The sequence below is a fragment of the Zeus faber genome (assembly GCF_960531495.2).
Source record: "Zeus faber genome assembly, chromosome: 15".
NCBI lineage: Eukaryota > Metazoa > Chordata > Actinopteri > Zeiformes > Zeidae > Zeus > Zeus faber.
Window position 1 is genome coordinate 16,312,291 of NC_137194.1, and position 26,180 is coordinate 16,338,470.

At 45.0% G+C, this 26,180-nt stretch overlaps 1 protein-coding gene and 1 long non-coding RNA gene across 16 annotated transcripts in view; both read left to right on the forward strand.

The window, feature by feature from the left end:
• The window catches only part of hspg2 (heparan sulfate proteoglycan 2), a 92,319-nt gene extending 70,592 nt beyond the window's left edge, over window positions 1-21,727 (forward strand). For 7 of the 15 annotated variants that reach the window (XM_080015041.1, XM_080015042.1, XM_080015055.1 and 4 more), the window contains 38 exons: window positions 72-194; window positions 434-586; window positions 665-825; window positions 1,114-1,191; window positions 3,080-3,215; window positions 3,349-3,500; window positions 3,706-3,859; window positions 4,247-4,393; window positions 4,808-4,942; window positions 5,273-5,454; window positions 5,537-5,732; window positions 5,819-5,998; window positions 6,792-7,052; window positions 7,158-7,320; window positions 8,331-8,428; window positions 8,514-8,780; window positions 9,555-9,667; window positions 9,773-9,920; window positions 10,570-10,686; window positions 10,857-10,874; window positions 12,974-13,058; window positions 13,157-13,301; window positions 13,727-13,829; window positions 13,925-14,034; window positions 14,130-14,238; window positions 14,348-14,446; window positions 14,643-14,864; window positions 15,202-15,446; window positions 15,796-15,967; window positions 16,556-16,678; window positions 16,997-17,053; window positions 18,078-18,153; window positions 18,247-18,325; window positions 19,228-19,275; window positions 19,522-19,592; window positions 20,194-20,277; window positions 20,661-20,764; window positions 21,283-21,727. In XM_080015041.1, the coding sequence (XP_079871167.1) occupies window positions 72-194; window positions 434-586; window positions 665-825; window positions 1,114-1,191; window positions 3,080-3,215; window positions 3,349-3,500; window positions 3,706-3,859; window positions 4,247-4,393; window positions 4,808-4,942; window positions 5,273-5,454; window positions 5,537-5,732; window positions 5,819-5,998; window positions 6,792-7,052; window positions 7,158-7,320; window positions 8,331-8,428; window positions 8,514-8,780; window positions 9,555-9,667; window positions 9,773-9,920; window positions 10,570-10,686; window positions 10,857-10,874; window positions 12,974-13,058; window positions 13,157-13,301; window positions 13,727-13,829; window positions 13,925-14,034; window positions 14,130-14,238; window positions 14,348-14,446; window positions 14,643-14,864; window positions 15,202-15,446; window positions 15,796-15,967; window positions 16,556-16,678; window positions 16,997-17,053; window positions 18,078-18,153; window positions 18,247-18,325; window positions 19,228-19,275; window positions 19,522-19,592; window positions 20,194-20,277; window positions 20,661-20,764; window positions 21,283-21,455 (5,087 nt within the window). In that variant the 3' untranslated portion in view covers window positions 21,456-21,727. The remainder of the gene's footprint in view (window positions 1-71; window positions 195-433; window positions 587-664; window positions 826-1,113; window positions 1,192-3,079; window positions 3,216-3,348; window positions 3,501-3,705; window positions 3,860-4,246; window positions 4,394-4,807; window positions 4,943-5,272; window positions 5,455-5,536; window positions 5,733-5,818; window positions 5,999-6,791; window positions 7,053-7,157; window positions 7,321-8,330; window positions 8,429-8,513; window positions 8,781-9,554; window positions 9,668-9,772; window positions 9,921-10,569; window positions 10,687-10,856; window positions 10,875-12,973; window positions 13,059-13,156; window positions 13,302-13,726; window positions 13,830-13,924; window positions 14,035-14,129; window positions 14,239-14,347; window positions 14,447-14,642; window positions 14,865-15,201; window positions 15,447-15,795; window positions 15,968-16,555; window positions 16,679-16,996; window positions 17,054-18,077; window positions 18,154-18,246; window positions 18,326-19,227; window positions 19,276-19,521; window positions 19,593-20,193; window positions 20,278-20,660; window positions 20,765-21,282) is intronic. The other 8 variants (XM_080015048.1, XM_080015046.1, XM_080015052.1 and 5 more) reach the window with 7 other exon arrangements.
• A 459-nt stretch (window positions 21,728-22,186) lies between these two features.
• Window positions 22,187-24,763, forward strand: LOC307241473. Its single transcript, XR_013844554.1, has 2 exons — window positions 22,187-23,243; window positions 23,459-24,763. It is a non-coding gene; the product is annotated as an uncharacterized lncRNA (long non-coding RNA).
• Window positions 24,764-26,180: the final 1,417 nt, after the last annotated feature.

Below are 26,180 nucleotides of genomic sequence, written 5' to 3' on the forward strand. Positions count from 1 at the left end.
AGAAAGCTCACTCTTTCTCCCTATGTACATTGATTTGAGTTCTGCTTGACTGCTGTATCTCCGTGTGTTAGCTGCTGAAGGCACCCAGCCTGCGGCCATAGTCACCCCTTCAGTGCTGAACGTCCAGCAAGGTCAGCGGGCGGAGTTCCGCTGTACGGTGACCGGGAATCCCAGCCCCGCCATTGAGTGGATAGGTAAGATCTGGTGCCACCTCACTAGATCTGACCCGAGTTCTGAAAGCTCTGAAAGTCAATTTCAGCGTGTCTAGCTGGACAGACGGTATACCTGTCAGTTTTGTACATTAGACATATAGTTCAATGCATGTCAGTCACGATGGCAATCCATGATAACCACAAGGGGGCATAAGAACCCGTGAGTAGAAATTACTCGTACGTTATTTTGATCATTTAAAGTGTACACTTTGCTGTTTCAGGAGGTCCAGGTAACAGGATGAGTCCTCGAGCGGTGGTGCGAGGTGGAGTGCTGACCTTCACGTCTGTGGATCAGGCCGATGAGGGAGAGTACACCTGCAAGGCCCTGAACACTTACGGCGAGCACACGGCCCGGGTCTCCCTCTATGTCCAAAGTACGCAGAAAGACACAAGGAGCACTGCAGCTGAGTTTTCCTTTTTATGGTAATTAATAGGATACATTTTCCTCTCAGGGTCCAGCTCAGGTGGCCAGGGCAGCCAGCCCAAAGTTCAAGTCAGTCCCCAAAATGTCGAGGTCCATGAGGGGGACACGCTGAGGCTCTACTGCAGGGCGTCTGGGTCGCCCACTCCCAAGCTCACCTGGTTGAGGAACGGAGGACAAATCCCTGCACAGGTGATTTTGATTCATAGCGTCCACTTAATGCATGGATTGATTAAAACTTTTTAACTAATGTATTTACATTCCGGTGTGCTATATCTGTATCTCATATTTTAGGGTGGTGTTAACTGGCACTGGTGGTGTTTCATCATAGGGCGTTAAAAAAAGGCTGTGATACAAATTGAAATTCTAAAACTGTTTCAGTTTTGTGACCATTTTTTTCCCTTTTATTTTCCCTCCCTTTTGTTTGTTTCCTCCCTTTTTTTTATCCCACCCTGTTGTGTTGTTTGACATTTTGCTCAGGCCATTCCCTCTCACGGTTTCCATCAGTTTAAAAGCAACAGTCTCGATGTGTTACAGAGACGTATTGAAGAGCTGCAGGTCTGTCCATCTGTCCTGTGTCTGTTCGTCCTGTCTTGTACTTCCACCATCGTCCCTTACTGACCACGCCTTTACATGTTGTCAACTAAACGCATGATTAAAACGTATCATATGCTCCCACCTGGTAAACAACTATTAGTCATTTCAAAAAAGTGGTCAAAACAAAGGAGCCTGCGTATGGCAGTTCAACTCATGGCATGGAGAACTTGTTTGTGTTCCATGGTTTTCTGTGTCCGCCATACTGTCCCTGAAAGCCTTGTGGTTTAAACAGAGTTGACGCCCCTCATTCCGTTGATTGTGTTAACAGGACTAAGCATACAGTAGGTACTGTAGGTATTTCAGACTTGTTCTGCTCTGTGCCAAATTCAGCCCACTGCCCCCTGCCCCGGGGTGGGTGGACCCGTGTTATTCGGGAGTCGACACAGGCCTCCTTGGTGTGGCGAGGGCTTCGGGGCCTGTTTAGTTCTGCTTCAGAGAGCCGCGGCATTGTGTCAGCCTTTCCCAGGGTGAGTCGAGCTCTGCCGTGCGGCCACGCAGAAATTCTGTGTGCTCTAGCAAGCGGGTTTGCTTTGAAAACCCCGTCAATGGGTTCAGACACGCACTGAGCCGGGGGTCTGCCTCGGCCGCTGCTCAGTTTTAGCCTCCCTCACGGTTGATCGGGTTGGGGCTAAGCAGCTTTGTCCGTGGATTCCCAAATAACAACAACCCCGCCCGGATACTGTAATCCCCTCGAGCCCCTCACCATATTTTTCGGTCAGGTGTTTCAGCAAAACACCTGATTGAAACAATCAATCAGGTGTTTCTCTCTGCGACCATTTCAGCACCGCCGGTCGCAGAGAGGTGGTTGGCTAACGGAGTAGTTAACAAGTCACTAAAGGCTTGGTGCGGTAATTCAGTACTCAACAACAACTCAATTGGGGCAATGCATTCCCAGGAGTGTTGAAATGTCTTAATAAATAACAATTTACTGGTGTTTGGTTGATTGATTGGTTGATTGATTGGCTGATTGCAATTACAATTACATTTCACTGCATATATGTATGGAAGTATGTATATGTATGTGACAAATAAAAATCTTGAATCTTGAAATCTTGAATCTGATTGGTTGGTTGGTTGGTTGGTTTATTGACTAAATGGTTGATTGATTGATGGTTGGTTGGTTGGTTGGTTGGTTTTCTGGTTGGCTGGTTAGTTGGTTGGTTGGCTCGGCTGGTTGATGGTTGGTTGGTTCGTCAGTCGGTCGGTCGGTGGGTCGGTGGGTTGGTTGATTGATGTGCTATGCAATCGATTGGTGTGACGTGAAGAGTAATGGGGTGTGAGTTGGGCAACAGTGGAATCCTATAGCCGAACAGATTATTCTCATGCAAATCGAAAAGTGGAGAGTCCTAACATTCCTAACACATTCATTCCTCTCAGTTTCCATGAAATTGTTCTCTTTTGTATCCAATTGTAATATAGCAAATTTAATTGCCGCCGTTGATCATAATATACTTCCATCTTAACACGCTTAAATCATAGTTGCCCCGTCATAGGAATTGTGACCTAATCTCGTATATAATTTCATATAAAAAGCAGCATAGTCATCTTAAACCCAAACTTCCATTTCCAAAGTGAACCGTAGCAATAACCATTGGTGTCTTAAATCTCTTCCCCCGTAGTGCTTTTGTGTCGCTGTTACTTATTAGTCATTTGATGTCATTATGTCGCAATGTTCCGTTTTTGTTGTCAAGACACTGTAGTCATTCGTCAGGTAAGTGATTTGTTGTCTCTTTTTTGTCTTGCTATAAAATGATTGTACTCACTGCCTTCATAAGCCTTTATAATATCTGTTAATACTGCCTTTGTAAGGTTGTGACTTAATGTCCTCGTTATGTTGTGTTGTCTCTAGGCCCGCATGGATCGCACCGACATCGGTACCCTACTAATCCCAAATGTTAGGACCTCCGACTCGGGGACCTACATGTGTATTGGAAGCAACAACATCGGTTCAAACCGCGCTCCTATTCAGGTCACAGTGCTCAAAGGTACGAAATCACATTTTCACCCTACACCATCAGACAGAAGTGTAAAGCACGGAGGTTTCTTTGACTCAGGGAGTTCGAGGCAAAAGCGTGAAAAACAATATGACATGAACGCTGCGCTTTCGTTATTTTGCAGCGGACCATGTCTCATCGGGCGTCACCATCCAGCCCTCTATAGCCGATGTGCAGGAGGGCCAGAGTCTGGAGCTCAACTGTTTGCCGCCTGGAAACCCTCCGCCCCGGGTTACTTGGACCCGGGCCAGCGGACACCTCTCCTCCAACCACCAGGTAAGGAGGACACCATTCAGACAAGTAGAAACGTTAAAAGATACCCGGTGGCCACAATGAGGGTCACATGGCTTTCAAAGCGTAGGAATAGCTACTTTATCTGTTGTGGTCCAAAAGTTGCGCAGGACATATTATTATTTTGAATGTTTTTTTTATGGAGATGAGATGTGGATAAATAAGATGTGTCACTATGTCTTGTGTGAAGGTTTTGGGAAGTCAGCTGCGCATCCTGTCAGCTACCCCGGATGACTCAGGGGAGTACATCTGTAGGGTGCAAGGAAACCCCAGTAACCACGGCAGCACAGGATCTCCCGTCCGCCAGGCCTCTGTCTCCGTGTCCGTCACCTCATCCTCCTCCCGTAAGTTGAACAAAGTAGCAACACTGAACGCTGATGGACTCGAAACCTTCCTGATGTTTCTACCGTTGTACTCGACTTGATTTGTCTCTGTTTTTTTTTTGCTTTTCCGCTTTACCGCATTTTACTCATAGTTCCTCGATCAGATATTCCATAGCTCGGATATCACATGACGATAGCTAGTCAGAGAAAAGGGAGGAACACCCCAGGGCCAGAGCAGGACGGGAGCACTGCTCTCGGTCTCAAGCTGCCTCATGCTATGAATGGATTTTCCAGTCGCGCTTTCCATCCCTGCCCAGTGTGACCTCAGAGTGTGTGTTTTTCCCAAATGCGATCCTATGATCTCATCCTCCCTCAGTCCTTCCTGGATTTAACCCCCAGTTTCTCCAGCAGGACTGCAGACCCCCATCATCTCCATCGAGCCCCACAGCGCGGCAGTACGGCTGGGCGAGTCGGCCAGTTTCAGGTGCAGGGTGTACAGCGGGGCCCAGCCGGTCAGGATGGAGTGGAAGATGTCCAAAAACCTGCCCCTGCCAGGTCAGCACCAGGGCAACATTTTCTTTTCTCCAGGAGAAATGTTTATAGTGATGTCATTATTTACACATGTACGAAAGAGCTCCATGAGTTAATTTCCGACTGTTTTGCTCAGATCCTGCCATCCTCTGGTCCCATTCTTCAACTTGCATAAAATCTGCCCCGGTCCAAAAATAACAGCCCAGAAGCCAACATGGTCCATTATTGAAACCAGTAAATGCTAGATGAAAACAGAATGAAGATTTAAGGACATAGAAAACATGATGTTTAAAGGGAATATTGAATATGAATCATTCTGCTTACTTTTTGTCTTTGGGAGCCCCTTTCAGAAGAGTATCAAATAAACTCTTTCCATGTGTCCTGTGGTTTGACAGTAGATATGTTTCTTTTCCTTTTTTTTTTTTTTTTTTTACACAGCAAACGTCAAGGTTTCCCCTGATGGCTCTGTTATCACCATCGTCAATGCCCAACCTGGCAACCAGGGCACCTACCACTGCATCACGAGCAACTTGTTTGGCGTGACCCAAAGCATGGTGTCACTGATTGTCAGAGGTAAGTCACAAATACATACAAATGGACATACTGAGGTAGAATATTTCCATCTGAACTCTGTATCTATATATGTATGCTGGATACTGATGCAAGACTCAAACGATTCGTTCGTAGCTAAAAATAAATCCTCTAATTGAGTCTGGAATGAACAAAGACTCAGTAAATGGAACGGCTCTTTTCACTGAGTGACTTGTCAAGAACCCAATCTCAAAAAAAGAGTCAAACCTTTCATCGCCAGTCCTTTTCTCTCTGAATTGAAAGGGCTCCCCTTAGTGGTCGGTATGGGTTTATGGCCATACCAGTGCAGTTTTTTTTTTCGGTTACTTCCAGAGACCCCGGTGGCTACCATCACGCCCAGTGGGCCCCTGCGGGTCCGGGTTGGAGACCCCATCAACCTGGAGTGCCAAGCGTCGGGAGAGCCGCGGCCCTCGGTCACGTGGCACAGGGTGGACAGCACCCGAAAGACCATGCTGAGCAGCCCCGTGCCCATGGAATCCAACGCCGTGATGCAGGTACGGTAATAGACGCTTGCATAGACCCAGTCACGTCTTATTTTTTAACTTCATTGGTAAACCTTGTAAAACCTCCATGCAGGTACTAGCGGCGCGTCCGGAGGACAGCGGGACGTACGTGTGCACGGCACGCAACAACGAAGGTACCTCCGAGACCCGGGTGGAGGTCACCGTGGAGGGAAGCTCTCAGGTTCCCACGGTGCCCAGGGCCGCCGTGCCCGAGCCTTTGTTGATCGTGGTGGAAGGACAGACCGCCACCCTGCGCTGTGACGTCCACGGTAGCCATAGTTTGGTTTAGCTTTAACCAACCTTCTAAGATGTCTGCCGTCGGACCGTTTAAATATCATATTGTCTCTTTCTCCAGGCTTCCCCACCCCGAAGGTCACGTGGTCCAAGCTGCGGTCCCCTCTCCCCTGGAGGCACAAGGTGACCAACAACAGTTTGGTGCTGCCTGGCGTGGGCCGCCAGGACACCGGAGAGTACGTCTGCAATGCCACCAACCACATGGGCACCAGCGAAGTCGTCGTCACGCTGGACGTAGAGAGTGAGTACCCGGGCGGCGGATAACTTCACACTACGGTCAATTTCCTTCATGCTGACTTTATCGAAGGTGAAAAGCTCTTATATAGATGATATCATGTACCAACTACCTAAAAAATTGACTGTGTTATGGTTTACTGTACAAAAAAACCCAATGTACGACCTAAAGCTGCACTGCTATTTTTTCGACCCAGAAAGTTAAAATGCGTTCTGCTATAAGCTGCTTTACACCGCACCAGCCATGTGCAGAGGGGGGCGGCGGAGGGTGCCCAAGCAGCTGCACCTCTTATGTCTATGCACGGGCCTGCGCCATGCAATCAACCTTTCTGATTCAATTTGATCCAATCATCCCACGTTCGTACCTTTTCTTACCATATTGATTGTCCGTGACAGGGAGGGAAAAAGGTTAACTGGCTGATGTCTAAAACCAGACTGCGCCGCCAAAAATTGGAAAAATACCATCTGAAAAATTGCCAACGATAATCTGCTGTATGGTATTATTCCCCCTATCGGCCCCATAAAGTTACTATATCATATCATACCTGGAGCCCCATCATATGAAGCATTTCAAGTACGAAAAAATTGTTAAACGGGTCAGGGGGACCCTTGTGTCAGTCAGAGTTATTTCCAAATCCATTACCTTTGCTCCTGTCACAGTGAGCTACTTAACAAACTTCAACACTAAACAAGTTTGTCTCTTAGCCTGCACGATGGATGAATAAAAAACGATTTCATCGACATCTACTTCCACGTTGTAGCCAAAGGGGGTTTTCTAATCGTCATCCTTTCCTCACCAGCTCCCCCCTACGCCACATCCATGCCAGACGACGTGGCGGTGCGCGTCGGGGAGGTGATCCGGCTGCAGTGCCTGGCCCACGGCACCCCCCCGCTGACCTACTCCTGGTCCAAACTGGAGGGGAATCTGCCCCCCAGGGCCCAGATCAGCGGGGGAGACCTCCAGATCAACCTGGCCACCACGGAGGACGCCGGGAGCTACAAGTGCTTGGTCAGCAACCAAGTGGGCGACAGCGAAGTGGTGGCCAAAGTCACGGTCCGATGTGAGCGACACCGAGCGTTAATACTTCATTGAGTATATTATACTTATTCTTTTTTTAATTATTTTTTTTATTTTACAACTAACGGCTCCGCGTCCCCCCATGCAGCTCCCCTGGCGGTGCGCGTATCTCCGCAGGTGGAGGTGAAGGCCCAGGGCAGCGCGGTGGAGTTCACCTGCTCGGCAGCAGGGGGCGTAGAAACCAAGATCGAGTGGCTGAAGGAAGGCGACGCCCTCCCGCACAACCACCACATCAAGGACGGTGTGCTGAGGTCAGTCGGAACATTTCAACGGGTTTTTAATAAAAAGTATAAATCACCGCAATCGGAGACATAGAGGGTCATGTGACCTGTTATTTTTGTTAAAAAGGAATATAACTTTCCAATGGGTTATTAGAATATAGTGATATTTAACTCTATGAAGGCGTTCCCGTGCGGCCCATTTAAAGAGGCCTGACCGTCTCAAATGGGTAGATTTTAGATTGTTACAAGTTTAATTGCACTGCAACATGTGATTTGTGATTTCATAATGTCCTTTTATCTGTTGTTAGCTTTTTATTTCTATGCCTTTGTTCTTCTTTGCCTCTATATCCTTTAGCACCTTGTGTCGATTATGCACATTTTGGTATTTTTTAGTATTTTTAGAGCTTATTGTGCCTAATCACCGGGTGTCATGACATTTCACTGCATATATGTATGACCGTATGTATATGTATGTGACAAATAATCTCTTGAACTTGAACTTGAACTTTATGCCCTCTGAAAAGCACTTTGAATTGTCCTTATATATTATATGTTCTATCTATATGGTTTCTTGGACACAGATAAGGCCTCATTTTAGGCTAAATCACACTTTTAATCTAAGTTGTGGTTCAAAATTGTCTCAGACTTGGCCTGGTTTGGTTTGAGAAATATGATTTCCAGAAGGAAGATTAGCACTAATCTAGGTGGAGGGTAGGCTTTAATTAAACCTGGCCAGGGGCAAGTTTATATTTGGATTTATCGGTGTGGCCTCCAGGTCGACCTTGTCAATAGAGAAAATGGAGTATCTGACCAGAACCAAGACCAGACGGAAGGAGCTGACTAGTCCTTAATGACCCAAGTCTCGGACTTCCTAGTCTAGAACTAATTAATCTTCAATAAATCAATGTCTCAGAAATGCATTTTTATATTCTGGATTAATTAAAGTAGGATTCTCTTTGTCCTGATTTAGATTAAACCCGTCAGCAATACGCCTCTAGGTGAACTTTGCATCTCTTTGGGTTCTTTTTTTTTTTCTGTAGGATTGAAAATCTGGAGCAGAGCAACGAGGGCGTGTACATCTGCAGAGCCAGCAGTGTGTACGGACAGGCGCAGGACTCTGCCAAGCTCACCATCCAAGGTCCGTATCATAAATGGATATAACCTTTACCACTTTAATTCATGCAGTGTTTTTATTCCATTTCACTCCATTCTGTTCTACTCAGCCCTTCCCAAGGTGATGATCAACGTGCGCACGTCGATCCAGACTGTCATGGTGGGGAATTCGGTGGAGTTCGAGTGCCAGGCCATCGGCGAGCCACAGCCGACCGTCAGGTGGAGTAAAGTGGGCGGCGCCCTGCCCACCCACATCATGGTGCGGGGCGGCATGCTGAAGATCCAGCAGGTGACGGAGGCTGACGCTGGCGAGTACCGCTGCACCGCCACCAACGACGTGGGCTCGGTGCAGTCCCAGGTGGTGCTCAACGTCCAGTGTGAGTCTCCTGGAGGTGGCAAATATGTTTACATATTGTGCAAGACTGGCGGTAAAACCAGTGAGACTATATAGAAATACATATACTGTGGACATAATACATAAGTACATTTTCATATACAAGGAACAAGGTCTTGGTGAGGATTGGTGCATTTCTATACAGACAATTGGCAAAAGAAAAGCTTCACAGCCTGAAAAAATAGCCAAACATACAGAAAATGCCAAATATACAAAATATACAAAATGATGATTCTCAGTCAGTGATTCTCTGCACTGGATAAATAAAATTAAAGGCAATAGCTGGGGATAAGTGGCAGTATGGGTGCTAGTATTGGCTGTGGGTGTAAAATAGAATAGAATACTGGGCAGGATGAATAGATATGTATACAATTATATGATTGTGGATAACAACGGATGAGTAGGTATGAGTTATTACTATCTTATTACTACATGATGATGTAACATGCTACAATGAGTCAAGCAACTAATCCAATTCATAAAAAATTGAATTGTTTTGTTGATGGTCAGAAATTTGGTTGAAAATACATATAAAGCTGACATAAACTTTGGATGAAGGCCTGGCCTTAACTGGCTTGGCCCCAGAATGTTTTCCAGTTAATTATACACACGCACGCACACACACACGCACTCACATTCAAATTTAACACAAGTACCAATCAACACCAAGCAATACTATTTAAATGTCTAAACTTTTCTATTGAAATCCGAGTTCTCATCCCTCCTTAAATGGCTCTGGCTTTAAATGTTCCCACAGCTCTTCCCCAAATTGCGGCCCTGCCTGAAACCAAGGAGGTGACCGTGGGATCGGACGCCGTCCTTCCCTGCGTGGCCTCAGGATATCCTGAGCCTCAAATCAAATGGTCCAAGGTAAATCAATGAATGGCAGTTGTGTTATTATTATCTCATGTAATGATGGGACAGTAGTATAGGCTGCAGAGTCTGACCGTCGCCTGTGTCGTTTTTCTCATGTAGCTGGAGGGAGAACTTCCTCCCAAGTGTTCCCAGGAGGTGAACGTCCTGACGGTTCCGGGAGTCACCCATGAGGATTCCGGGACGTACGTGTGCACGGCCTCCAACAAGCAGGGCAAAGTGGAGGCCTTCACCACGCTCAAAGTCCACGGTGAGTTCACAAGATGATGCCCATGGGGAATTTTACACATTATCACAATATCTGCTCGCAAATTCAAAAGCCAGTGTTGAAGAACCCAACTGAGGTTCATAACATCCAACTAAATGGTAATTGAAATCATGATATCAGAACGATATCAGCTGAGTCAAAACAAAAGTCCCTCAAGCCCAGAAGTCATTAAAAGTCATTCAATACTCCTGTATTTGAATTTATGAGGAGTTAAATTCAACATCAGACGAACATTTTGTCTGAAATTTTTTTTTTTTATGTCAAATTGCGACAAGTCCTTCTGCATCACAGTAAACATTTCCGATTACAGGATTTTTGCGGGGGGGGGGGGGGGGGGGATTGCATTAAAAAGGTTTTAATTTTCTTTTAATTGAACTCTGATACCTAAAAAAAAAAAAAAAAACGAGACAATAAAAATAACATATCACAATAATATGTCTGGTAATTTACAATAAGCAACCTCCAAAAGATGATAACTAATTGTATAACTTAATAATATTGAATAATCATCCAAGCCTAATCATATGCAAATACAGTTACTGAAGGGAGTAATGTTTTTTATGTTCCTTTTGTTTCTCAATTTGATCTACGCTAATGCTTGTACCTGACTGTGTCCTTGTTCTGTGTCCAGAGCGAGTGATGCCCTACTTCGCCCAGGAACCCCTGTCCTACCTGACGCTGCCCACCATTAAGAACGCCTACAAGGCCTTCAGCATCAAGGTCAACTTCAGACCCGATAACGTGGATGGTGAGAAGCCTTCCTTCATTTCCAATTATTCAACCATAGTTCACCATTCGTTACTGAAATCCTTTTTGCTGTCGTTCTGTCTGATACGTGTTTATGATGTATAATGTTGCTTCCTCTTCTGTCCCTACCTCCTCCTCCTCCCCTCTCTCGCTCCCCCTCGTGGTGGGAAGGTCTCATATTGTACGCCGGTGAGTCTCGGTGCTTGAGAGCCACAGTAACTCAGCACTGACTTCAGGCAGAATCCGCTCTTCGTGGCTGGGTTTTTTTGTTTTAACTGGTGAATGGCCCATGTGTTCATACAGGCTTAGCAGTCAGTCAGTTCTCATACCTCATGGATTTATAATCCCACTGATGACTGGATTACTCTGTATGAAGCATATGCAGCATTTACCTGCACCCACTTCCACTTTGCATTCCATTCTGTTTGGCCCTGCTGCTTAGAATGAGCCTCAGATCATAGAACTGTTGTGAACTGTAGGATTTTAAACCAGATCTTTGCTGAGTGATTTTTCTTTTCTATCAAAATACATTTTATACAATAACCATTACTCCAGACCACGTTGAAAAGAAACAGCAAATCGCTTTTAGATAGGTAGGTAGATAGATAGCAGCACACATAAAAGCAATAGGCAATAATAATAAGTAAATAAAATAATAACAATAAAAATAGAACATAATTTGTAAATATGCAATTAACCTAAAACAATAACAAAAATGCCAGCATAAAATTAATTTAAAAGTAGAAATTTAAAAAAGAGAGAAAAATAGTAATATACAACAATCATTTGCAATAAACATTCAACTTATGTATCGACAGTTCACATTCTGACAAAGCAGGAAATTGAGCACATTTGCATATATAGTACATGTGTAGTGCATATATAGTACATATGTATAGTGCAATTTATGCGTACAATATATACAAAATAAAATCTGTACGATTTGGAGCATAGCTTTGGTACAGGATGAGACTGAGCAGACTTGACATTCCTCTCAGCAGTAGAAACTCTAGCTAGTTAGGTGAGATATGAGAGTGCGAGAGATGGTGCAAATTGTCATCATACCATACAGACTGTGCACACTGTACATTCACCCTGTAGCAAACACCAAGTTCAGGCATTTGAAAGCGGTGAAAAGGTTAAAAGCGAGACTTGATTGGCTCAATGGACGTTTACGTAATTTGAACAATAAGTGACGAGAGTATCCCAATTCATGTCCTAAAGATTCTGCGGTTCATTTTAGAGATTCACCTTTTTCAAGACGCACTGAAACTATTTAGAGCTTTTAGTAACGACAAAGATACATATGGACATGTTAGGAGGCATGTTGCCCTAAACTGCGCCAGCTTTGGCCATGTCAGCCAGCCTGTGTGGCACACTGAGCATGTGTTCCTTGCATGTGTTTTTTTTTTGTTTTTTTTGGGGTGGGGTGGGGATTGGGGGGTGGGGTGGGGGGGTCCGTTTTATTCGTGAACCCCAGGCAGAGCTGAAGGATATAATCTGGCTTTGGTTGGCTTTGATATCGCCTCATTATAGCATGTTGCTTTACAATACTGCTTACAGCAAGCACTCCTTGCATAGGTGTGTGTGTGTGTGTCTGTGTGCGTGTGTGTGTGCGTGCGTGCGTGCGTGTAACTGTGTCTATAAGTACAGTGCACACGCAAGAAAAAAAATCCCCTAAGCTCAAATCGGGACTCATAATATGTCATGTTTTCTTTTTTCAAACAATTACCACAACAAAATTGACTGTACTACGATGCCATGGAAAGGTAGTTGTTGTTGAAATTTCTCTACAGCAAAGTGAAAGACTAATAAAACTAAAGGAAGCATTATTGTGAGTTATTGCTGCTAAAGGTGGCTCAGCAGTTATTTAAGTTGTTACGTTTAAGTGGGGGCCATTGCTTTTTCACATTGGTGATATGGGTGTTTGATAACCCTTCTCATTAAATTAATGAAATAATACAAAAAACATGTGTTTGCTCAGGTTTGTCCAAAGATGTGAAACCATTCGGTGTGGACAAATATACAATGATAGAGGAAATCAGGAAAAGGGGGCAAATACTTTTTCACGGCACTGTATGTAGTCTGTAATGCAGAGTTCTAGAGTTCAGAGTTTGACCTTGCCGCACGCCGGTGAGCTTTGGGAAGATTCAAGTTTTTTTTTTTTGTCACGGTGTACTGAGTGTAGATGCTGCTTGTGATCGCGTGTATGCTTGGGCGTGTGTGAGTGTGAGTGTGTCTCACGCGTCCGACCCCACGTTCATTCTATCTTCTCCGGTCCGGTCCAGGTATGATCCTCTACAACGGGCAGAGGAAGACCACGGGAGCTGACTTCATATCGCTGGGCCTCGTCGGCGGCCGCTTGGAGTTCAGGTCAGTTTCAGCCCGAACCTCAACGTCTCAATGTTCTTCCACCGTCGTCGTCGAAAACCTTCTCTCCGACGCTGAGAACTCCCCTCCACCTTCGCCAGGTTTGATGTGGGCTCCGGCATGGCCACGATCCGTGACCCCAACCCCATAAAGCTTGGAGAGTTCCACACCGTGGAGCTGTACCGCAACCTCACCCTGGGCTACATCTCCGTGGACGGAGGGGAACCCATCAACGGCAGCTCTCAGGTATCGCTCCACGGTCACATTTGCACAATCTCATCTCATCTCGGTTGATTCCCCTTAAAGGGCTCCTTTTGATCTCACAAGCTTCTAATTGGTCAGTATTAAAGGCACTTGGAGGAGATTACCACTGCGGCCGTCCATGTTTTTTTGATGCATCTATACCACCGACGTAAGATAATGAGACCATCGGCAATAAGATGGACAATATCTCCTCAGAGATGGTCAATAGCCCCATGCTTGTCACGAGGTGGGATGTAGATGATAGAAGATTGTTGCTATTCATCTACACAGCTGCTGTCCAGATCCACCGCCACATCTCTTTTTTTTTAAATTTGCGGTACCTCCTTGCTGCCAAAGTTAATGGAACTGCCTTTAAGTATGAGGTCATTCGGTCTGGTGACGTATCAAATTCAATTCGCTAACCACAGGGTAAGTTCCAAGGGCTGGACCTCAACGAGGAGCTGCATGTGGGCGGTTACCCCAACTACACCACACTAGCCAAAACTGCTGGTATAAAGACCGGCTTTGTCGGTAAGTCGCCATTTTCCTTATGTTTCATCATGCGATTCTTTTAATGTGACAACAAGTCTTTGGGGAAATGAACCTTTTGCGTTTGCCCTATCCAGGCTGTATGCGTCAGCTGCTCATCCAAGGCGAGGAGGTGATTTTCAAAGACCTGGACCGCAGCTCCACCGGCGTCACCAACTGTCCCACCTGTAAAGAGCACCCCTGCCAGGTCCGTTACCGCCAGGCCTCCGTCTCGAATTCTACCTTTTGGTGGGATTCCATACTGTATTCCAGCACTTTTAATATCCCTTTGTGTGTTTTCAGAACGGAGGGAGGTGCGAGGACTCGGACGCCAGCCTGTACAAGTGCAGCTGTCCCAGGGGATTCACCGGCAGCAACTGCCAGCACCACTCCTCCCTGCACTGCCACTTAGGTACGCGGGACACACACCGACCGCACACGCACGCACACAAAACACTCTGAGACCTATCCTGATCAGTAGCTACATTATATAATAATCACCTATTTAATACTTCTTACAGAGGCCTGTGGACCTGATGCCACTTGCATCAACCGTCGCAATGGCCTGGGGTACGACTGCCGTTGTCATCTGGGCAAGTTTGGAACCAAATGCATGGACGGTAAGCCAGGCAGTCCATCTGATTTGAACCTGGTGGGTTTTTTTTATGGTCACTGACATAGAAACAGGATTCTGCTCATATTCGATCCTGGGGCCGACTACCCGCATAATATTCTTGACCATTTGTTGTCATTTCCACAGTATGAAACAGATAGCAAGGATATAAATGACTGAACTTGCTCCCTCCCCTCCGCCAGGTGAATTGGTGACCACGCCGCTGTTTGACGGTGACGTGTCCTACATCGCCTACCCACCTCTGACCAACATCCACGACGACCTGCGGGTGGAGCTGGAGTTCAAGCCACAAGAGAGGGACGGCCTGATGTTCTTCTGCGGCGGGAAGAAGATGAAGGTGGAAGACTTTGTGGCCGTTTCCATGGTGGACGGACACGTGGAGTTCCGATATGAACTGGGCACAGGTAAGAAACAGACATTCAATACATGTTGTGTCCTAAAGCATCAAATTTGTACACACATAGCTTCAAATATTTGACTACATATTTGGCTATTCTCGTCAGAGTTTTGAAGGGTCAGAGATCCAAAGGGGGATAGAAAATAATTTTCATTGTTGTCTCACTGATTGGTTGCTTGATTGGTTGGTTGGTTTGTTGGCTGATTGATTAATGGATTGATGGACTTCCTGTTTCTTTCTGGTGGACTGATTATATGACCGCTGTGAGGCAGTTTCTAGCCATGTACCTCCTAAAAGCCACTAGAAATCACTGTAATTCACCGTGGTGGCCTCTGGGCTTGCAGGCCAGGCCATCCTTCGCAGTCCAGAGCCAGTTTCCTTGGGCCAGTGGCACAGGGTGGTGGCGGAACGCAACAAGAGGATGGGCCTCCTGAGGGTGGACCAGGGTCCAGTGGAGAGGAAGACCTCTCCAGGAAAGGCCCAGGGCCTCAACATCCACACCCCCATGTACCTGGGAGGCGTCCCCAGCATGGACATCCTGCCCAGGCCAGCCAACGTCAGCGAGCTGTTCGATGGATGCATAGGAGAGGTGGGATATTTCGGTCTTCGTGAGAATCGTCGTGTGCATGGGAAAAGGGAGTGGGCACGAGAACAAAAGTAACAAGGCGAAAGCATATTAATTCCAAGTCTAGGAAAAAAAAAAACAAGGGCAACAACAACCACAATGCACATGCGCAATATGTTCAAAGCAAACTTCATTTAAAATAAATAAGAAAGCTGGCGTAAGTGTTCATATAAATACTACACTATAAAAACTAGTTTTCATGTGTTTTTGGCTGATCTAATAGATAGTAGCGGGAGCAGTATTGCAGTCGTTTTTATTGTCGAATCTTCCACAGCAAAGAGAACAGAGATAAGACATGCCTTCTTTCTCTCAGGTTTCCATCAACAACAAGAAGGTGGACCTGTCCTACAGCTTCACGGAGAGCAGAGCCATCAAGAAGTGTGTGGACAACAGCCCCTGCGACCGCCGGCCCTGCTTGCACGGCGGACACTGCATGTCCAACGCAGAGTACGAGTACCAGTGCCTCTGCAAGGACGGCTTTGAGGGTGAGCGCCCCTTACAGTTCCTGTCTGGAACCAATTTACATCAAGATTTGGCCTCAACTAATTATTACTGTTTTATTCCACGGCTCTGTGGAATACTCGATTCTGATCGGTCAATGGCGGCGATCCAATGTACAAATTCACGTTAAGAACAGTAACTAGGTTAGTCATATGTAGGGGAAACAAAATGTAGGGGGAATAGCTTGCTGCTTTGTCACAGTGTTACGTTGATGTGGACTATTTTGTTGTGGAAGCTCTTAAATGAGCGAACACGTCGTAAAATAATTTCACAGTGTATTCATTTATCATCAGTAGCCGTGTGATAAGCGGGATAATGTACCGCCAGGGGGACATTATCGCAAAATAACTCCCTTCAGAGCGATACAAGACCCTGATCACCCTGTCAGGGCTCCTAGGTATAGAATGGGTCAAATGCAGAGGACAAATGACAAAGAAAGAGATTATTTTCTATTCTATGACGCCGATAATGACTGTCTACCCTTAAGCCCTTACTTGTTGCATAGTTCCAGAAATGCCCGTTTTGCTGCACCTGTCAGAAGTACAAACCATTTCCTTCTGCGCTGTGTCCAGGTGAGCACTGCGAGGTGGTGAAGGAGGTGTGCCAGAGCGGCCTCCAGTGCCAAAATGGGGGCAGCTGTGTCAACGGCCAGTGCGTGTGCGCCGCCGGCCACACCGGCTTAAACTGCGAAGAAAGTGAGTAGCGGCAAAATGGCATCACACTCTATTGGTTTTCTTCTTTTCACGGTTTTATAACTCTTAGACTGAATAATCACTGAAAGTCATCATTGATGTATGTCTTTCTAACCTCTTCTGAACCATTAGCCTTTGAGAATATACAGCGAGGAATTGGGTCCAAATATCCTCTCGATCTGACAGTCTGGAGCCCCTTGTGGCCCCCCTTGGCCCGTGGCCCCTTGTGGCCGTTGCACCCTGTTTTTGTTTTTGGTTCAGAACCTGAGTAATGTCTCACCCGTTTACTTTGATGGCTAATATATCCCGCACACACCGCAGGCCAGCTCCCCAGCTTCTCCGAGGCCCTGTGGAATATGGAGGGTAGCGGGGCGAATGGTATGGTATCCCAAAACTCGATCTGCCTGACACAACCGTGACTAACAGGGGCCCCTTTCTTAAACCTCGAGAGGGGCCTCACGTCCCTTCCGGCCATGACCCGACTCGTCTACTGTCTTAACACACACGCACGCACGCACACACACACACACACACACACACACACACACACAAATCCAATACTGCACCTATGTCTTAACCCAGCGGGTCTGATGACCGGGTCTCTTGGACGCCTGGTTGGATGTTTGCGTTTGGGGAATTCTGCATCATGTTACACTGTAGTGCTCCAGGAGAAAACAGTTCAATCAAATCAACCAGTTTCTGTGGTGTTTGGAGTTTTCAGACCACTTTTTTTTAGACCACGGAGATGTGTAGAATTCCCACGTTTTTTGGTGTCCAGTCATTACTCACTGCCATGTTAAACCTCCCTGTCTATGTCTTCTGTACCAGCTGTTGACCAGACGAAAAGTAAGGGGAAAAAAGTCTTTGCTTTTTTTTTTTTCAGTTGGACTTGTTCCCTTGGCAACAGCGCATCGTCTACATATCACAGCAGGGCCATGTTGTCACTAACCACTGAACTCGATGTAAATGTTGTTTGGGTCATAAGGATAAATGATATACAAGCAGTGCATGGAGGCGTGGTTGTAGTTAATGTTGTAATTTGGTGGTACGTTTTTGACTCCCGTCTCTGGGAATTGTGAGATATGTTATATTGTGAGGAATGGAATGGAGCTGAACTTTTGCTGCTTGTGGACTTGTCAACACAGAGAAGAGTATAAGGCCTTGGGTCTTTATTTATAAGCTTTACGTTTAGATTTCAGGGAATATAGTGTCAAATTACGGTGTATTACATTTTAAAACAATTATATATGAGGTTTAAAAATGTAATCGATTGATATACTCAAAATTTTGTATTGTTTTAGAATCATTTATTTGTAAAAGACACCTCCATACTTTCGCCACTAGATGGCGCCCCAATGTGACGTTGTATTAAGTCTGTATTTTTTTTCGTCTTTAATTACAGATTCACCCTATCAGTATGCAGCTAATTTCCACAGTGATGGATATATCGCTCTTCCCAAAACGATTTTCCCTCGAAGGTAAAGCAGTGTTTGAGCATGAATAAAATAAAATAAAAATAAATGAAGACACTTTCATTTACATTTTGTCTGATTGTATATTCTATGTGACAGTGCCCACGACGCACCGGAGACCATCGAACTGGACATCCACACCAGCTCCTCCGACGGCCTGATCCTGTGGCAGGGAGTGGTACGTCCCGGCCCCGGTCCCTAGCTTCAGTCAAGGATTATTAAACCAGAACTGGATATCGTCCAGATTCCGACCTCATGCCCACTCCCTCCTGCTCTCCTCACCCTAACCTCTCTGCTCTCCATCTCTTCCTAACCAGCACCATTATTATTATTATTATTATTATTATTATTCATTGTTTTCGTCCACAAGTCACTGGAATCCAATCATATAGAGGTCGACAGTGAGTTTCCGGAAGTGAAAATCCTATTCGTATTCTGGATGGAGGTTTTGATTATTAGCCTTAATGTCGGAACCATCCAAGGTAGATGTCACTACCGGCGAGTGAGTTACTGCTCCCACAGAACTCTGCGACGGTTTGCGTTGCGTTTACCACGGGAAAAACCATGATAACACTATTGTAAATGATATGAACACTATAATAATGACTAAGTTCAATTCAAGAAGAAGCGCTAAACGGTCGCTAGGTATGGGATGAGTCGTTCCTTCACTCTTAAAATAATTATGTTCACTGTCTTGTACCAAATTTTTTTTAACTTCAAATCGAATGTTTTATGGTCACGATTCAATCTGGTCGCTGTGTTGCTTGGTTTTGGATTAAAACTCTTTATAGGAGGGTTTCCTGAAAAGTCCTGGAGTGAATGAATGGTAAATTCACTTCCGGCAAATGGAGCCATTCTGAAAGCGGGGGGGGGGGGTGTCACTATTGAGCTCTAATGTAAACTCAACTTAAAATACTTAATAATACAGCGCTGATTTTTCCGCTATTAAAACAAAAAATCATTCTCCATCGCAGTGGCTTGATAATTGAATTGACATTTTGGCACGTTTGTCTGACACCACTAAATTCCGTGCATGTTGCCCTTTGTGTTTGCTCTAACTCACACCTCCATCTTCCCCAGGAGACCAATGGCGCTCGCCATTTGCGCAAGGTGCATGCTAGTAAAAAGGTATCCACTCCAACACTGAAACACTTCCTCCCGTGTATGCCCTGTGTCCGGCCCAAGGCAGATGTTTAATGGTTGCAATGGATGTTATGACTGCATGACTTATTTGATGTCACACTTTTACCATAAGGCGTGTTTATGGACATTGCTTTTCTTTTGTTGTGTAGCTCATGTACGGTACCGTACCGAATCATTGGGCGTTTTTCACAGTTCGATTCTCATCCTTTTTGAATGAATGTCTTATTCCAGGACCTGGGGGAACACGGGAAGGGCCAGGACTTCATCAGCCTCGGGCTGCAGGACGGACACCTGGTGTTCAGGTGAAGGAGCGTGTTTACTATAGTTCCAGTACTTTATTTAATCGCGCACACAGTGTTCCCCTGCCCCAGTATTTATTGTTTTTATGTCATCTATAGGGTTTCCCAAACTTTTAGTTTTGGAAAGATTCAGCTCTGGCTCAGGACCCCTGCCTAATTGATCTGCCTTTAAACTGCTGTACGATTTAACTTTGAACTGAAACTGAAAAGAGTGGTATTTCTCACCATCATTAGATGAATTGAATTAATATACATAGTAAATACGTAAAGAAATCGATATAAAATATGATTTAAAATATAGCCGATATGTGTTTTTTACATTTTTTATATATATTTTTTACCCAAATATATTTAGGTTGGGATTTGGGAATTTGAATCTATGTATATTTTACTTATTCAAAAATGTATATGAAAACATGGAAAAAGATGAATAAATACACAAACAGTAATTTTGCTGTGGACCCACTGCAATGTCCAGTTTGAGAACCCCTGATCTATCGAGCGCTGTCTGTAGTTTGGGCCAGAGTCGGCCATTTTCTTCCCCTGATTATTCATCTCATATTAGTACCACTGGCTTGACTGACGGAGTCTTTGTTAAATCCAGTTACCAGCTGGGCAGCGGGGAGGCAGAGATCAAATCCCGGGAGCCCATTAACGACGGCCAGTGGCACAAGGTCACAGCAGTCAGGTGAAGTATTACTCCAAATACTACTGTATGTTTCCTCGGTTTCTTATGATTGTAACTGGTTTCACTAGTTAAAGGGACACTCCGGTGTTTTGGGGAAATTTGCTTATTAACCACAGTCAGACACGAAAGTCTCTACCAATTTCACCGGTTCAACTGGCCTAGCTCCCGTCAAATTAGGGAAATTCACCTTTTTACCATGAGAGTCCCTACTCTCACCCGAGCTCGGCCGGTTGATTCCCTCTGCAGCCATGCATTGACCCCGACCGCAATGGACTGGACTCACAGGGGTGAAACTGGTGTCTACCTTCTCGTCTGACTCCGGAATTTCCACCCGGGGATTGATGAAGTAATTTATCATATCTCATCTTTCTCTTCCCCTGCAGGACTGGAAAAGAGGGATACATCCAGATAGACGGAGGAGCCGTACGGCACGGACAGTCCAAAGGAAAGAGCCTCATGGTCAACACCAAGGGCAGCGTATACCTGGGTGAGGGGATAGAGGCGATTTGTCCTGAATTCTGAGAATTCAAAAATACATATTAGAAGTCATTTATTAGTCAAAAAAGGTGGAATAGAAGGTAATTAAATTGGTGCTAGCTGGATGGCAGGGAGTGAATTCAAGAGATTGAGATTCATTGATACACAGAGAAAGCCGTTGTGATATTCAGAATTGTGTTCATATTTGGCCAAGAGGATACAAATCTTTTCCTACTCGTGTGTGTGTGTGTGTGTGTGCGTGCGTGCGTGCTTTAATTCTGTTTTTATATTTCAATATATTATAAGCTTATTCTGATTTACTATAATGATGAAAAAAAAATGCAATGCTGTTTTAAACCTATATAACGTCCCAAATAATGTAGTTTTAAAGGTTTTTATGACTCTTATAACGAATTTGTGACTGTGTGTGTGTGTGTGTGTGTGTGTGTGTGTGTGTGTGTGTGTGTGTGTGTGTGTGTGTGTGTGTGTGTGTGTGTGTGTGTGTGTGTGCGCGCGCGCACGTGACAGGGGGCGCCCCGGACATGGCGGCAGTGACGGGGGGGAAGTTCTCGGCGGGGATGTCGGGCTGCGTGCGCAACGTGTCGCTGCTGAATGCCCGGCCGGGGCAGCAGCCGGCGCAGGCCATCGACCTGCAGATGCACGCCGCCCATGGCGTCAACGTGCACCAGTGCTCCTCATAGACACACACACACACACACGCACACACACACACAGAAGAGACTTTGGAGTGACATCACACACACACAAACACACACACACACACACACACACACACACACTCACACACACACAGAGACCAACAGAAATAGTCGCAAAAGTCGCAAAGTTGGTGCTGCGCTGCTACCAAAAAAAACACAACTAAGAAGGAAAAGATCCTCCTCCACTCTCTGTGTGCGTCAAAAACCAAAATAAGAGAGAGAGAGAGAGAGAGAGAGAGAGAGAGAGAGCGAGAGAGGGCGAGAGAGAGAAACAAAATGATATCCCTGTGCTCTCGGTGAAGGACTGTCAACGCAGGAGATCCGCGGCGGTTTACATATTCCCAGCAGTAGCTTTTTAGACACGAGAAGCGTCAAACACACATTTTTAGCTTCGTCTACGGTGGCTCAGATCCTATGGAGGCGGCGAAGAGATGTTTTACAGCACTGAATTTTTATTTATATACATATGAATATGAATATATATATATTATATATTTGTGGGGGGAGGAAAAACAAAAAAAACAAAACATGCAAACTAACCATCACTGCTCTTCTTCCTCTCCTTCTCCTTCTTCTGTCCTAGAGGTGGTTCTAGGTGCTTATAAACCCTGTGTGTGTGTGTGTGTGTGTGTGCCTGAATGTATTAATACTTGAAGGTGTTTAGGCCTGTCTCATCGATGTGGGTTGGGGGGGGGGGGGGGGGGGGCGGCGCTTTTTGGGGGGCAATTTAGGAGTTAGGAGCGGTCGCAGCCGAAACCGACTTCGATACACGACAACTCAGGTTAAAACACAGAGAAACGGAAAAGAAGTCGTCAGAGATGGAAGCCGGCGTTCGGAGTTCCGGTGCGTTATCGTGGCCCGATGTTGTCGCTTTAGTGACATGGTTGCTCCATATTTGACTCTTGACTTTTTTTTTCTTTATATGTATCCAAACAAGAAAGTAACTTGGTGCTATAGCGGATATGAAGACCCACACACACACACACACACACACACACACACACACTCCTACGTGCAAGCCAACATGCGCGGTTGTCCTCATGTCAGTGTTGCTCCATGTTGGTAGAAGTGGAGATGAAGGATGCTCTGGTGGCAAACTGGGGACGTCACAGCATTTGAGGCAGATTTGTTATTTCTTTTTTTTTTTTTTTTTTTAAACAACGTTGCCTCCCGAGTGGATCTCGCAAAAAGGAGTAAAAAAGGAAGAAAAAAGGAAAAAACAAATGTCACGCCTGGTTGGAAGACCTTGTTTTTGTCTGTAAATCTGCAATATTGATCAGCATCGCTTTGTTCAGATTTCCTCCAAACTCTGTATCTACTCTCAGAGGTCGGTGTGTGTGTGTGTGTGTGTTTGTGAAGAGATGTTTGCAGATCAGATCAGGTCACATGAGAATAGAGTAGATATTTTATTCCGCCAGGGAAGGGGAGTCGTGGTGTTACAGCGGCTGACCCCCGAACGAAATAGGCGATAAAAAATATTATACAATTAAAAGTGCCAAGGAATTCAAATGGAAACAAAATTGGTACGATACAATAATTATAAAACTATTTAAAAATGAAAAATAAATTGGCAATATACATTAAAAAGGTAAACCAGTAAACCTTTACATCAATAATTTGAAGCGTACAAACAGGAACATTTTACATGTATGTGTGAGGATAATACTACTATAGTATATAGTAGCATCGTGGATATGAACAGTAAAAATATAAACGACGGTGCAAAAAAATGTCACACTGGTGAAACACCCGTGAGGAAAAGTGGTGTGTGTGTGTGTGTGTGTGTGTGTGTGTGTGTGTGTGTGTGTGTGTGTGTGTGTGTGTGTGTGTGTGTGTGTGTGTGTGTGTGTGTGTGTGTGTGTGTGTGTGTGTGTGTGTGTGTGTGTGTGTGTGTGGTTTAAAAGGACACAACACACCTGAATACACATCAGCATTAATACAACATTGTGACACTGGTGAAACACCTGTGAGGAAAAGTGGTGAAGTGTGTGTGTGTGTGTGTGTGTGTGTGTGTGTGTTTTTTACTATACTTGTGCAGACCGGTATCCGAATTGACCATTATTGGGTTTAGAAGTGCACAAGAAACATGGGTCCTCAATTACCAAGTGTACTTACTCGGACCTCACTTTGTACAATAGTACAATAATGTGTGTGTGTGTGTGTGTGTGTGTGTGTGTGTGTGTGTGTGTGTGTGTGTGTGTGTGTGTGTGTGTGTGTGTGTGTGTGTGTGTGTGTGTGTGTGTGTGTGTGCGTGCGTGCGCGTGTTTGTGTGTGTGTGACACAATGCATTTCAAGCCTCTCACGCTGTGACCGGCGGTGTCGCCCCCTACAGGCCGTGCCCTTCTTCGCCTTACAACGACCCGGTAACTCCTAAGGACCCCACCCCACCCCACCCCCACCCCTTTTTGTACGCTTAGAATATTTCTATTAATATTCTAAATAACAAGTAGCACTAGAACTAGAACACTCACGAGTCGCTTCGTAATTTATTTTTCCGCTCCCCCCTCCCCCCCCCCCTCCTTTTCTTTTCTTCGTTCGGCTTGGATTCCACCCGTTTCAAAGCCGAATAAGGAGAAGCTCTTCTCTCTTATTCTGTCTGGTTATTAATGGTTATTAATGTGTATTGCCTCCCACATCCCCCAATGTTGGTGTTTTGTTTTTTTCTATTCGTGCGTGAGTTTTAACAAGTTCCCTGAAAGTTTCCACACACACACACACACACACACACACAAAAAATGTATTTCCCCATTTGGAATCCACGTGACCCTTCAGCCATTTCTATGTCACCTCTATGGGTACAAAAATAAAAATACTAGTCTTAGTGGTTTACTTCAGCTCGAGTTGAAGTGACTTCAACACAACGACTGTTGTGTTTCTGCTCGAAAACTGGATTGCCACATGTTTTACACTGTACGCCACCTGCTGGGATCCACACTCCCCAAATCCCCAAATTTCGATGACGTTTTTAGAAGGTCCCGGCAAAATAAAATACATGGGTTTTGTATAGCTGTTTGACGATAGGCACATTTTCAGTTTGGATGCTGGGAAAGATTTATTGTCTTCTTTCTTCTTTGTTTTTTTCCCCCGAGTATTCACTTTATGTCCCTGTTTTACTTCTGAATGAAAGTCAAAAGTCGGCGAAACGTGGAGATGAATCACGGAATCACGCAGATGGGTGATGTGATGTGAAGTGAACCGGATGGGATGATATTGTGTCGCATTTCCAGCGTTAAAAGGACTCTGCCCCCATCCCTGGCTGTTTCTTAATTAAAAGCAAAATTCATGTGCTATTTCTAATCTCCTGCGTTGTCTTCTTTTTGCCTCCCCTGGGTTGATTTCGATGGATTTGTGTGTGTGTGTGTGTGTGTGTGTGTGTGTGTGTGTGTGTGTGTGTGTGTGTGTGTGTGTGTGTGTGTGTGTGTGTGTGTGTGTGTGTGTGTGTGTGTGTGTGTGTGTGTGTGTGTGTGTGACCAATGTCCCCCAGTAGAATTTACACCCAAACCACCTTTCTAAAGATTTATCCATCCCCAGGCCACAAGAGTCTCTGGTTTTCCTACATTTATAGGGCGGTCAACAACAAACTCCATTTTAATAGCTGAAGAGAAGGAGACTTAAAGTGTTAATTCATAAGTTTATTTTGTTAAAAAAAAAAAAAATCTTATATTTAATACTTTTTTTAACCTGAAACTTTATAAGAAACAGCCATTCAATGTATTTGCGTTATGTTTGTGCTACTGTCTTCGATCTTAGGTGATACATATTTTAACAATTTCAACAACACTTTGTTCACAAATTCAGAGTGTGGAATTCGGCATTTTTGTTTGGCGGGGGGTCTGAGTCATAACAAGTTTATATTTTCTTCACAACCTGAAGTGTTATAAATAGATAATTAATGTATTTCAGACGTAAAGGGATATTTCTAATGTTGTTTTCATTGCTTTGGTTTTCATTTAATTCAGCGAATATGGAGCAACTCCAACTCTCACATGGTAAACATCTCAAATCGTGTCAAATAAAAGTGTATTCTGAAGAGGGCGCTTCTGTCCAGTGTGACTTCCTGTCACATCTGGGTAACAGCACAACACGTCCCGGCGGCGGTTGTCGATTGTCAACACAGCGCTCCCACTACTTAATACCGGGAGCGGCCATTCTAAACTATTCCTGCCTTTTTTGGGCTGAGACAGTGCGGCATTTAGCAGCCAAGCCCTCGGCCATCCCGTAGAGCCCTTTCACCGCCATTGTTGCCCGCTGATATCCAATGGTCCCACCATGACAGGAAGCTCTCTGCTTCACACCTCCCGCCTTAAGGAGAAGCATTTCACACACAGAGGCTCTGCGGTCACACCTTGACTTTTTACTTGAATTGAGGATCGAAATACTCTTTGTTGACGACATTGTTTCACCGGATTTAAAGCTTTAGGATCATCACCTATCACACCCGCATACGGTACAAATAAAGTATGTTGTTATTACATTAGTGTGTCAGCGGTGGCAGGGTTCCTGTATGTGCCAATAATACCTCCATCACATGCAGAACTAAACGCTTAGTATATCTGCCTGGTCGGTCCTGTAGGTATAATTAGAATTACATTTTAAAAATAACTTAAATAATAATTTTTCAAATTCATATTTAAATATGGTTGATTTTATCTGTCCATCTTTGCGTTAGAAAACGATGGCGGAGCCAAGTATCTCACTATATTCTTC